This window comes from Marmota marmota, unplaced genomic scaffold (assembly GCF_001458135.2).
Source record: "Marmota marmota marmota unplaced genomic scaffold, marMar, whole genome shotgun sequence".
Classification (NCBI taxonomy): Eukaryota; Metazoa; Chordata; class Mammalia; order Rodentia; family Sciuridae; genus Marmota; species Marmota marmota.
The window spans coordinates 47,919,674-47,934,069 of NW_026000229.1; the positions used below are offsets into that span (position 1 = coordinate 47,919,674).

The 14,396-nt window shown below is 35.0% G+C and overlaps 1 protein-coding gene across 6 annotated transcripts in view; it reads right to left on the reverse strand.

The window, feature by feature from the left end:
- Fermt2 (FERM domain containing kindlin 2) overlaps positions 1-14,232 on the reverse strand; it is a 76,050-nt gene extending 61,818 nt beyond the window's left edge. For 2 of the 6 annotated variants that reach the window (XM_048793321.1, XM_048793320.1), the window contains exon 1: positions 14,033-14,232. In XM_048793321.1, coding sequence (XP_048649278.1) covers positions 14,033-14,189 — 157 coding nt within the window. In that variant the 5' untranslated portion in view covers positions 14,190-14,232. The remainder of the gene's footprint in view (positions 1-14,032) is intronic. The other 4 variants (XM_048793322.1, XM_015480894.2, XM_048793323.1 and 1 more) reach the window with 3 other exon arrangements.
- Between the last annotated feature and the right edge of the window lie 164 nt (positions 14,233-14,396).

Consider the following 14,396-nt stretch of genomic DNA (forward strand, 5'->3'; position numbering starts at 1 on the left):
TTCAGGTACTCAACTAATAAATGACTTTATAAATATTTCCCAGGTACCTATCATATGGCAGCCTAGAAAATATAATAATCTCTAAGACTTGCTAACCTAGAAGTACTTACAATCCAAATGAGAAGTAAGTAAAATAAGCTAAAAGGTAAGAGAAGCAACCAACTTTAAATGTGAAAGATAATTAGGCTCTGAAGAAGAGATGGCATTTCACCAAGGACTTAGAACAAATGGGGACTCAGCCAGGTACGGTGGAGCATGCCTATAATCCTAGGCACTCAGGAGGCTGAGGCAGGAAAATATCAAGTTTAAGATTTTGTAACTCTCACTGGGTAACTCAGCAAGATCATTCCTCAAAATAAAAATAAAAAGTGTTGGAGATGTAATTCAGTGGTAGAGAGTGCCCCTGGGTTTAATCCTCAGTATGGGGAAAAAATGCAAGAGTTCAAACATGTGCTAAGAAAAACAGTTCTATGGACATCAGAGGCTCTCAATAAGATTTCTTCATGAACACTATTGTGATGTGATTATTGGCAGTGAATTAGAAATGGGAATCTGGCAGCATGAAATTTACTGCAATATTCTGGGGAAGAGTGTCTGACGTAAAGCAAAAGCTGAAGAGAAGGAACCAAATGTGAGGGAAATGTCTAAGTTAGAATCACAGGTCTCAATGATATTTATCGCAGATTAGAGAGGACAGCTGGAAAGTAAAGGTGAACTAGAAAGTTCCCAGCTTAATAATTAAATGGGTGAAATAAGTGCACTAAAATCTGTTTAACATTTTATGTACCAGGCACTTGAAAAAATTATCACAAGAAAGAAAACAAGTAAATACCATTATAATATCAGATATAAAAGATAGAGAAATTATAAAACTTGGCCAAAGGCATAAAGCTAGCATGACAGGAGTTAGGATTTGAGTTGAGATCAGTGTGACTATAGTGGTGGCACTCTGATCACTCTATTAACCACAATAAAAAGTTATTCAGAAGAGAAGCAAGCTGGATGTGTTGAGTGTGAGCACAAACAACTAATATTAAGATTCCTTGTCTAGGGGTACTGGTTATCCCTGATGCACCTCATGTTCAGGCTTCATCTGTGGAACAAATTGGTTCTTATTTGAATACCTTTTCCTCTTCCTGTCAACAAATTGCCAAGATCCTAACTTCAGGCTGGGTACAATGCACACATATGTAATCTGAACAATTTGGGATGCCAAGGCAAGAGGATCACAAATTCAAGGCCAGCCTCAGCAACTCAGCAAGACTCTGTCTCAAAACACAAATAAAATGGACTGTAGATTGTACTCTGTGGTAAAGTGCGCCTGGGTCACTCTCCAGGGCCCCTCCCCAAACAAAACAAATCCAAACTCCAGACAAGTCCAAATATTATCCAGACAAGTCCAAATGTTATCACTTCTGAATCTTCACTGACCACCTTGTCAAAGAAGCGACGTGCACGTTAGTACTGTGAATAATATATCACACTTTGTTATAATTTATTTTATGTAACTAATTTCCCCACCAGATGAAAAGTCTTTGATTTTATTCATCCTTGTAAGGCAGAGCCCAGGGCCTGGCATAGAATGATCAAGTCACAAATGTCAGAGCCCTCCTGATGGGATTATTGTCTTCAGAAAAGACAAGAGAGCTAGTACCCATTCCCATGTGAGAAACCAGGAACACAGCCCAACCAGGCTGGACCTTGATCTTAGACACCTCATACTCTAGAGCTATGAGAAATAAATATTTTTGGCTATGCCATTTAATTAGCAAGTTAAGAAATTATAGCAGACTAAGAAACCAAACTTCTAATAAAAAATGAAAAAATTATTTTTTCCACATAGCTACTTGATAAAAAATTTAGGAATTCATTCTTCAAAACAAAGAGATCATCTAAATTTGACAAATAGCTTTTTAAAGTTACAAATTCAAAATAATAATGTCTGTTTATTTCAATGCATTATCTGACACAATATATACTCAGTAGTTGAAGTTTTTTCTGATCACCTAAGCCATGAACACCATTGCAGGGTATACACAAACAGAAAGATGGTTTGCCAATTATTCTTTTTCCAAGGGTGGGTAGTACTGTTCAATCCTGAAAGCTTACTGTTCTTTTGGTTCAAACTAGCATAGTTCTCAGCAGACAGGGCATGAGTCCATGAGATTTAGGGTTAAATTCTAACTGGATTTGTCTTTTAAAGGTAATCAAAGGCACTAGGGTTTGTTCATAGTTCAAAAATTAAGCAATTTAGTAAGAATATTTTATTGGCTTTGACATTTTTAAGTTTTTCTCAGAAACTACTAACAAATTCTAATACCTTCAGGTCCAGAATCCTTTCCCATAAAATAGGCCAGGGTTCCCAGAATCCACGTCCTTAACTATTTCATTTTCCATAACAGTCATCACATTATAGTAATTACTATTTAAAGATTATCTTCCCCTAAGACTGTAAGTTGAATGAGGGTAAGGAATAAGTTAATTTGGTTCACTCCTGTTTGTAGTACAGTCTCTGGCATTCAGCAGATTCTTATTTAAAAATACTAAGTGGGTCAATGAAGGAACAAATGAAAGAATAAATGAATATCATTTTGTACTCAATTTTATCTTTGCTTTCTTATAGAAAAAAAGCAATATTTCACTTCTACAAACTAATCTATAACACACTATAAATGTGGCAGTGCCCAACCCAGAATGCCATTCTTCCTAAACTTTCAATCTGGCCCTCTTCAAATAAGGCCAGTCATTATTCAAGCTTCTAACTCTCCATCAGCTTCCTGTACTCAAGTGCCAATTATTTGGCATTTCTCAAGCAGACTATTGACTCAAAGCAATCTTCTGTTGTCACTCTGTTACTAGAAAACTGCTCACAGTAAGAACAGGAACTATAGTGCACTACCTGAAACAATGCTGGCCTTCCACAAGTGTTAGCTGTTGCTACTGTTAATAAGGTCAAATTCATGTACGTCTCATTCCCCACACAAGTCTCACATTATATACCTCTACAACCTACCAAAACTATGGCCCAAGTGTTGAGGATTATCGTTATGCAAGCATATTTACATGTTCCATCTCACCCTAAGACCTCTTTTTGCTATTTCAAGTTCTTTAAGACATTTATTTCCAGCATTCATGAGATATTTAATAATGGAATGTCCCTAGCCCCAATAGAATCCTCAAAAAATCATAATAATTATTTTAATTATTTATTATATGCCAAGAACAAATTCTAAGAGCTTTACACATGTGTCAGCATTGAACCTTCACAAATTTACCTACATGGTAAACATATTGTAAGCCTCATTTTACTCACAAGGAAACTAAGTTGGGGATGTTAAGAAATTTGGCACAAGATTGTACAGTTTTTATGTAGTGAAGCTAGTATTCGAACCCAGATAGTATGGCTTTAGGGAAGCTACCCAGAGACTTCACAGGTAACAAAAGAAAATCTCTTAAAAAAGTTTTGACAAAAGGGTAAACATTACAATTAGAATACTTAAAACTGTAATTCAAATTTATGTTTTGAATTATAATATTTAAAGGACACTAGTATTTGAAGGGTATCTGAAGGATAACATTTTCTTGACCATCCTATTAGCTACCAGAGATTCTGTTAATTTTTTTTAATACCATATTTAGCCAATAAATTAATTCCAAGAAATAAGTAAATTAAAGCTGAGATTAAATAACCAGGAGAGGTTAACATGACTTGCCCAATGTCATATATAAGTACTTAAGTGGCATGTCTTAGACTAAGTTCTTAATCACTAAATTTACCTTTGAAAGAAAGCATTTCTCTAACTAGAGTACTAAATTTATGGAAATCTTCTCCATGGGAGCACAGTTTATAAATAATTGTGTATATTTTAAAGCACAAAATCAATCACTTCTAAAACCTTCGTATTTCTTCATAACTCATAGTGACAAAAGGCAGCAAAGTTATAACACATTCCTAATATGACAAAGGATAAATTGGTACTATTTAACTTAACTTTATAAAAGACACAGTCTCAATGCTTTATAAAATATGTTATTTCTCTAGCTCAATATAAGGGAAAAATTTTCAAACCACTAAAATAGTCTGAACTGTATTAACATTACAGCTATTCTAATACTTCAAATGTATTAACAAACTCAATTCTTATATTAAGCCTATTATTATTTTCTCCATGTGACAGGTAGTAAGTCACACAGGCCAATGTCATGCAGTAGTATATGGTACAGTCAGGGTTCTGACAGAAGCGGGCTGCCACTCAGTCTAGGCTCCATAACGAGAGCATTCTGTCACAGTAACAGAATCCATTACCTTGCATACAGTTTTTAAAACTGATACAGCAATCACTTATTTTTCAAGTTACTTTTAATTTCAAATGTTGTGAAATTCTTAAATCTGAACCCAGGCACTACATTAAGGACCATTAAGCTAGGAGGCACTTATCCAACAGACAACCTCATCTACAATCAATAATGCTGGCACTTTATTAGTGTTTTATTCATAACTGAGTATCCCATTAAGAAAAAGACATCAAAAATATTATACTGATGCTTTGAAATTACAATTGATCTTTAAAATGCCTGATGCATTTTTAAATTACAGAATGACATAAAAATAAGAGTTGGAGGGCCAAGAAGAGATTCATTACAGATTCTAGAGTAAATGTCATGTCTTCTGGACTAGTGCTTATCAGCTTGGTGACCCTGAAAAGTGTGCCTGGGTCACCCAAGGATACAGTGTTATTGGTCAGTCTTTATATACTTAGAGAATGGATGAATATAAAACTGAACTATGAAAGAAAATCCAAATGAAAACCTTTGGTTTTATTCATTTACTGTTTCTCTCCCTTTCCCTTTCATATGCACTAATCCACGTAAAAAAACAATTTCCGAAATTGAAAAAAAAATGTAAGATATAATTTTTAATTAATTTTTTTAAGTATTTATTTTTTGATGTAGATGGACACAACACAATGCCTTTTTTTTTTAATGTGGTGCTGAGGATCAAACCCGGGTCCTGCCCGTGCTAGGCGAGTGCTTTACTGCTGAGCCACAATCCCAGCCCAATTTTTAATTAATTTTTTAAAAATTTTGCCTACTATGTAACTCTAGGCCAGTCACTACAAATAAATAAGTATAACATTTTCAAAGAAAAATATGCTAAAATTTGAATACTGACTCTTACCCACAATAGTAGTGTTGTAGACATCTTCTTTCTTTCTTTGTTTTTTGGTACCATGGATTGAACCCAGGGGTGCATAATCACGGAGCCACAGCCCCAGCCTGCTTTTTATTTTGAGACAGGGTTTCACTGAGTTGCTTATGGCCTTGCTAAATTTGTTGAAGTTGACATTGAACTTTCGATACTCCTGACTCAGCCTCCTAAACTGCTGGGATTACAGGCATGCTCTACCTGTCTAGCTGTAGATATCTTCTTTATAAGCAAAGACATAAAACTAAAATCTAATGTTTTTTCAAATTTGAAATTATAATTATGTTTTAAATAGGCACAATGCAATTATTTAAAATGGTATAATGCAACTGTTTTCATTCTGATACACAATGACTATTCTACCTCATATATTCATTCTTTTAAAATATAAAATATAGGGCTGGGGATGTAGCTTAAGCGGTAGTGCGCTCGCCTGGCATGCGTGCGACCCGGGTTCGATCCTCAGCACCACATACAAACAAAGATGTTGTATCCGCCGAAAACTAAAAAATAAATATTAAAAACTCTCTCTCTTTCTCTCTCTAAAATAAAATAAAATATAAAATATATAATTTATAAGACATTTTGGGAATTGAACTCGGCGGACACTCAACCACTGAGCCACATTCCCAGCCCTATTTTGTATTTTATTTAGAGACAGGGTCTCACTGAGTTGCTTAGCGCCTCACTTTTGTTGAGGCTGGCTTTGAACTCATTATCCTCCTCCCTCAGCCTCACAACCCACTGGGCTTATAAGACAATTTTTTTCAACCTTGGTTAGGCAAAGAAAATAACTGTCAAAATTAAGAGCTTCTGCTCTTTGAAGGATACTGCTTTAAGAAAGTAGAAAATAGGGGCTGGGGCTCAGTGGTAATGCACTTGCCTAGCATGCCTGAGGCACTGGGTTCAATTCTCAGGACCACATACAAATAAATAAAATAAAGGTCCATCAACAACTAAAAAAAAAGAAAGTGGAAAATAAATGACAGGGGAAACACAGAATTGACAAATGACTAGTATCTAGAATACACAATGAACTCTTAAAAAACTCAACAAGAAAGTAAACAAACTTTCTTTCAACAAAGCAAAAAGATTGAAGACATTTAACCTAAGATACATAATGGCAAATAAGCATGTGAAAAAGCTCCCCAGCATCATTAGTCATTCGAGAAATGCAAATTAAAATCACATTGAGATACCACCTCTTGGTTATCAGAACTGTTAAAATAACAAACCCTGATAACAGTGAGTGCTGAGGAGGACTCCAACCAAATGGAAGTCTAGTACAAGGCTGACAGGAATGCAAAATGATGTGGTAACTCTGCAAAGTCTGGCATTTTTCTAAAACTTTCAGCATGTATGTGGGTCCTATCTACAATCCCACCCCTAGGTGGTTATCTAAGAGAAATGAAAAATATGTTCACATAAATGTTTATGGCAGCCTTATTCATAAGCTCTGAAAACTGGAAAAACCTCAAAATGTTTTTCAATTACTGAATGGATAAAACTGTGGTGCAAGTTCATTTAACTGACTAATAATCAGCAATAAAAGAAATTAAAGCATACAAATATGTGAATGAATCTAAAATGTACTATGCTAAATGAACGAGATCAAATTCATGCAACTTTTTACACTGTATGGTTCCAATGACAGGACAGTCTAGAAAAGGCAAACTGTCAGTGGTCTTCAAGGGCTGGAACTAAGGGATTAGACTGATTAAAATGAACACGAGGAAAACTTTCTGAGGTACTGTAAAACATTCTGTATCTTGATTGTGGTATTTTTGCATGACTGATTTCTTAATACCTAAAAAGGATAAATTTTGCTCTATGTAAATTATACCTCGATGAACTTAACCTTAAGAAAAACATTAACAGGAAAAAAAGTATGCCATAATTATGCAAATAATTTGTTAAGAATGTATTATAATGGGTATAAATTTGTAACCACAAATCCAAGCTGAATGTCACATCTCTTAATTGGAAAAACAAAAATTATTTCTTTCACAGTACTTGTTTACTTTACATAGTATCTATATCTTTTCTAAAAAAGATATATCATGGTATTAGCATTAATTTTTATTTCTGTAATACTGTATACATTAACTTTTTTCTGAAACTACTTTCATTAATTTCTAAACAGGCCCAATATTTTCATGTGCCAAGAAATAATTTTATATCATTCCTTTGTTCTAAATGAATAAAAAACATTGCTCTTACAAAACATGTTAAGCAGAGAATTAATTTGCTACTGGAGACTTCATGGTTATAAATTTTTCAAATCCCTGAAATATCTTCATTCGCTTATTAGTCCACTGCATTTCAGAAATCTCAAGAAAATAACAGTTAAATAGTTCTTTTGTTACATTACAGAATCAGGTGTGTGTTTGAAAGCAAGGGAAAGAGTGGAATGATAGCTATTTTTCTTCTTGGACACAAAACAGTGCCAAAATAAGATATTTCTGAGGGATCTAATTCCCCGCTAGTAAAGCTGGAATTTATTAAATATTCTAGATTACATTTTAACCCTCTTTCCTTTTTTCTCCTCAGTTTACTATGCTCAGATACTTTAATGCTACTGGGAAAGTAGTCACTCTCCTCCGTATAGCACTATGGTTTATAGAAAGCACTTTAATATATATTATCTTATTCAATTCTCACCAGAACCTATGAGAATTTTACAGAAGTCAAAACCCCACATTTTAGAGGTCAGATTTGGTTGTCTAAGGATTACACAAACTAAGTGCCAGGCCAGAAGCTTACATTAGATCTTTTGGCAAACTAGGCAACACATTTTTTTTCTTACTGATCTGTATATCCATTAGCAGCAAAGACCATCTAAGGAAAGCTGACATTGTGGGAAATCTATAATCAATGCTATCTAAAAAGATTAACAATAGCTGCGCTTGGTTGCAGGTGCCTTGTGGTCCAAGCTACTCAAGAGGCTGAAGTGGGAAGATTCTGAGTCCAAGAATTGGATACCAGCAGGGCAACAAAGCAAGACTCCATCTCAATTAATTAATCAATCAAATAGAAATATCATCAATAGTCTATTTAATAGTAAGCTTACAAGTAAAGTAAATTTTAAAGATGAAGTACAGAAAGAGAACTTATAAAAATATCAAGTGAGGGGCTGAGGAAATGTCTTAGTGGTACGGCACTTGCCTAGCATGTGTAAGACCCTGAATTTGAGCCCTAGCACTAAATTAAAATATGTACATGTGTATGTGTGCATGTGTGCACGCGTGTGCATATATTAAGTGAAATTCACATCAACAAAAACCTTTTGAAAAGTAAAACAATGGCTTGAGGATGTCTATGAAGTCTAGAAACATACTATTATTTCACATGTACCCTAATGTAATATTAACAAGCCACTTATACACTCTTCTAGGATTCTAGATATGGTGGACATTCTGTATATTAGAAGAGAGTAAGAGGCCAATTTTTTGATGACAATTAAGTGGAATGAGATATTGGTTGGAAAAAATGGCCATTACTGGGACAAAACTTTAATACAGATGCATATTAGATAGTAGTACTAAATCAATGTTAAATTTCCGGAATTTGGTAAGTACACAATATAGGAGAATGTCTCTGTTCTTAGGTTTCACATATTTAAGAATTTAGGGATGAAAAGTTATAATGTCTACAAGTTACTCAAATGGCTTCAAAAGATGCATGATGACTACACATAGAGAAATCAAATGTCAAAATGCTAACAAGTGATCTAAATAATCAGAGTGCTCAGTGAATTATTCTTAACTTTAGAAAGTTTAAAAAATTGAAGACACAAGGCAAAAGTTTAAATATTTTCTTCAAAAAATTTCAATTTCAAAATTTTCTTCAAAAGCTATTAAGATGTTTCCAATAAAGTCTTTTATAACTGAATAAAACAGATATTCTTTTCAATGTCTCTATAATAAATTAACCTGAGTTAGAATCAAACAGTACTTTATTTATTTGTAGTACTGGAGACTGAACCCAAAGACCCTCTACCACTGAGGCATGCTCCCTGTCCTTTTATTTTGAGACAGGGTCATGCTAAGTAGCTGCCCAGGCTGGTGTCAAACTTTTTGATCTTCCTGCCTCAGCTTCCAGAAGGATTATAGGCATGAGTTATGGCACCTAGCTCACTTCTATTTTATATTAAAAACTGGGTATAAAATATGGTGGGGCAGGGTGGGGGGTGGGGGTGGTAAGCAGCAAATAATATATAATGTATCCAGGAATAGTTTGTATTTTATTAGGTGCTTTCAGGATATTAAAATTTATGTACTATCTTCCATTTTTAAGGAGCTATTTTTAAGAAACATAAAATTCAATATTTAGTTCTTATGGATCATTTACAGTGTTTGAAATACTGAGTAAGCTTGCTAACAGATTTAACTAAACTCAATTCACTTTAATATAATTTTACCATTTAATGTTTTTTCTATCCTATCTTCAAAGATTTTAAAATTTTTCTTACAAACTTAATTTCACCATGAATGCAGAAAGGCTGCATTATGATTTAATTTCCATGAATTCAACCATAGCCCTCAAAGGGAAAAGCAGAGGATTTCAATAACATAGATGCTACTCCATTAAATAAGCATAGGCATTCCCAGGGAGCACTAAGCCCAACTATAAGAAGGGAGCTGTCCAGTTAGTTTCACATGCCTCTCCCCCTCAGTGCATCCTGTCAAGCTGATCCTAGTATTTAAAGTGTGTGTGTGTGTGTGTGTGTGTGTGTCAAAGTTCCTAATGTAAGCCAACTTTCTCCATCTGATGTTCAACTAAAGAAACTGATTTTTGCAGTTCCTGAAGAAAAAACTAACTATTTTGCACTTCTATGAGAGGCAAAGAATATACACCATACTTAACAATCACTTTAAAATTTTTTAATGGTTATTTTATTAAAATTTCTTTTTTAGGTCATATGTGCTAACCTCACAGCCTAATTTGATCATGGAACGCCAACACATTTTATTTTGTTATTATATGACAAGGATATGACGCATTTTAAAGAAGGGATGACTTCTTTCTAAAGGCCACACTCAGAAACATAATCCTCAATTTTTCCAAATCAACTCCATATATTTCTTTTTAGTTACTCCTGAGTCCCCTGAATGGCATTTCCCCCCTCTGTTTTACTTACCCTGATCTAACCCAATTTCAACATTCCTCCTACTCATAGAATCAGTGCTATAAGAAATTCAGAAGTCATCTAATCAATTTCTCAGATTTAAGCAGTGAAGTCTTCCATTTAGTAAGCACCATATTATTATAAATTCCTTACTCTCCATTTAAAATGAATTTTTATAGAAAAGTAGAAATTCAATTGCATACTCAAGTTTTAAGAAAATAATTTTAAAAAGTGATATAAAAACTCAGTGAAGAAATCCAGTAAATAGTAAAACTAAGCATTTCTTTGATATTTAGAATTTTCCCTGTTACTTAAGCTCTGAACCCACTGTGTGGAATTGTTTTCTTTAATACTTCTCAATTATTTCCACAGGATTCCTATAAAATTGGGCCCCTTCCTTACAAGATTTATTTTTGAATAGAATTAATTTTAAATTTTATTCTTTTTGACTTTTATGTTTTTAATCCTTATGCTTGATGATTAATATTTTAACTTTTTCTTTAAAAACATTATGTTTGAAATTTGTTTTAAACAAAAAACTGCAGTGAAATTTAAAACTTCTATTTAAAGCTCTCAATATTGATTTTTAAAAAATAGATGAAAATAACAATTTTTCATTTTCAGGATGAGGTATGAGCATTGAGGGGATCAATGATAAAATCATTTGTCTAAAACTAGCTTAGACTGCCACAAATGAAAGTTTCTTTTGTAGCAGATATAATTCCCTAAAGATCACTTATTTGTAGAATATAACACACTCTTAATTTTCTTTTAAAAAGTCAATGCAAAATGACAAATGAGTTCACACTTAGTTATAAAAGACCTTTCAGATCTTTGAATTAGTATAAACTAAGAATTGTAGTTTAATGATCTTAACCTGAAATGCAAAAGTTCTTTGTAAAATTATAACTAAATACAAAGATATCACCAACACATACTAAGGAAGCATTATGTAAATTTTTGTCTGAATTACAATGTCCCAGTCTGGGATGAACACTGTAGCCTCACAATAAAACTGACACTCAAAGGCTAAACTGTATAGTTGTGTCATAATCATTTTGATCACAGGCATGTTTGAGAATCTAATAAAAGCAAAGTAGCCTCTTCCCTGAAACTTCACATATGCACATGAAATTTTAATATCATGTTGAAAGGAGGGGTCATCCTGAGATCTCAGGGATCATAGGTGCGAGTCATGGCACCCAGCCTACCCAGCAACTCAGGGAACTGCTACCACCGAATATTATACAGGAAGATAACCTAATACATAATGCGTTTGGTATTCATACACCCTCTCATGAGATCGAGAAAGGTACCAGACAGGCAGTGTAGAGACTGAAGATACAAGTCAACACTGCCTCCCATACCTTCGATCATTAACCGCTCCATGGCCACAGTAGCTTGATTTTACTAGTTGTCCATCACTGCTTTGTAATCCTGAGATACCAAACCCTGTGCCACCTTATTCTTACCATGATCTCTACCTCTTACCTATCTTCTGTAAGCTGCTTTGATCTACTTTAGCCACTATTGACAAGAAGCCATCCAGTCTGCCCTTTAATACCATCAAGTGATACAACTCAGGACTTCCCAGGGCAGGCCATTCCAGTTTCAGGCAAACCTGAAAAACTACAAAATTCTTTTCTAATTTGACTAGCCTGGTTTGTGGATGTTTTCCAGGCTGCCCTAACTAAATTTCTCCTCTACTATCTGCCAACAGGTAACAAAATAGTTTTTTTAAAAAGTACCTAATCCTAAAAATAAGGGCAAAAAAACATTTAGCTCTATTTTCACCACAGAGAAAAGTCAGATTTGTGCTGAAAAAGCAAGCACTTTCTATTTAGAACTTAAGATACAGAAGGAATCAGTATTGGTTCAATTCAAAAAGATGTAGTTTCCATATACACAGCACTTCCTATCCTATTAGGCTTCTTTTCTCTGCATAAAAAAATTAAAACACACCAGCATTGAATTATGATGACAGTCACTTAAAATTAACATCAATTCTATCTATAAATGGTGTATTCTCTATATTTCTGACTGTGATTTCATAATAAACAGTTATAATCAATGTAATTTAATATAGTAGAAATCATCATTTATTCATTAAAGCCTGGCTTTCTAGAATTTTAAGTTGTTGCACTCACCTTCAACAGCTCTTTTTTTGCAATATAAAAAAAAAATCTATTGAAGTTACATTGACAAGGTCCACTTAGTAAATATAAGGCAATCTCTGACATGAAAGCTTGTTTTCTTTGGAGAACAAAGGAAACATAAGCAATTATACTTATTTTCTTCCTTAAATACCTTCACACCAGTGTTGGACAAAAAAGGTTCCTAAATATTTTGTGAACAGTGATTGATTTATTAACATCAGATAAAAAACTGTTAGCAATTAATTGGGTAAACCAGCAATATCTAATTTTTAAAGAGTTATCTAGGAGCTCCCTCTTTCCTGAGCTATGTCTTAGGGATCCAAACAATACATGCATAGTCCTAAGGAGGAGTCTATCCTGTAAGGAGCTTCTAGTTGGTCCTTCAATAATTAAACCTCTTGCAGGGGTACAAAGCAGGTCCAACTAAATGAATTCCATCTTGTTTTGCAAACTGTATTAGACTGCTATTTCAGTAAGTTTACATGGTTAAGTATACAATACTCCCTTGGTAGGAAATACATTTCTACTAAATAACTGCTTTACTAGAGTGACTTTAAGAATGTGGTTTTAAAAAGCAAAACAAAAAGCCCCAACCTAAAAAGACAATACCACACATGCCACCTTATCACAACTGCATTATATATAGAAGGGATTTTAAAGCTCAGGAAGGCAGTCCTTTAAGCATTTCTTGAGATAAAATGACCCATCTCATCTATTTAGTTGATTCTTCCGGCTGAAAATGGTTTCCATCACAAACAAAATGTATGGTGCAAAATTTTCTTCTCTCTCATATTGTAAGGTATCCCATTATTTAAAACTGAGTTAGAATCAATCCTGCATATATTTGTACTCAAGAAAATACTGTCAACCACGAACCAGTTAAATAAAATTTGCTGTCTAACAGAGTTCTTTCACTGGTTTGTTACTAGTACAAAACTGAATGCTAGAAATAGCTTACTTGGAGCACGGACTAGATACCAAGTCTGTGAAGCACTGCCCCACCCCTTGTAAGAGTGGATGACTGGAACATTTTAATGCACTCCATCACGTAGTGGTTCAAATACAGAAACTTCATATTGACTACTGTAGTTCCACATTTCCCATACTTTTCTTAAATGGGTCATGCATTATCCTCAATACCAAAGCCACCAACATTGAGGTACAGTGAAGAAATGGATAACTTCACCCTATCAAAATATACTTGCATGCTATTCTCATTACTTTCAACGTGAAGTCAGCAAATGTAAAGAATTAGGGGTTGCCTTGCCTCCCGTTACTACATAATTAAGCATATAATTGGGAGACTCAAAACGCTACTTTATGAACATTCAGAGTAACAAAACAAGATGCAAAGGGAAACAGGTTATTTGCTTAAATACTGACAGATTTTCACATTTAAAAAAAAGAAAGAAAGAAAACATTTGCGGGATGCCAAGTTTTCCAAAACCTGCCCCTCCCCCCGTCTTTCATCTCCACCCCTCCCCTCCCTTCCCCCCGTTCTGGGAAGTCGTTTCTTTGACGCGGTTGGGACACACAACTCACCGAGTTTTTCCACCAACTTAAGCATCACCCCTCCGATGTGCACCTCCCCGGTCACTCTCAGGGTGACATCGCGGTTCAGGTCTGTCACATGGACACTCAGTTCCCACGTCCCATCCGCGTAGCAGCCATCTGGCATCCTTATCCCGTCCAGAGCCATGGCTCCTTCCTGCGAGCGCAAAGGAAGTGGCTTTCGTAAGCGTCACTCCCCCAAAGGAAGACAAATCCCACTGAACTGGAGGAGTCGGCCGCAGGGTGGGAGAACGTGGAAGGCACGGGGGTTTCGCGCAGACTCGGGGAGCGAGGGCAGCGGGACCAGGCTGTCCGCTGCACTCGGCGCCGGCGCCCGCGCCCCTGCCCTGCCCGG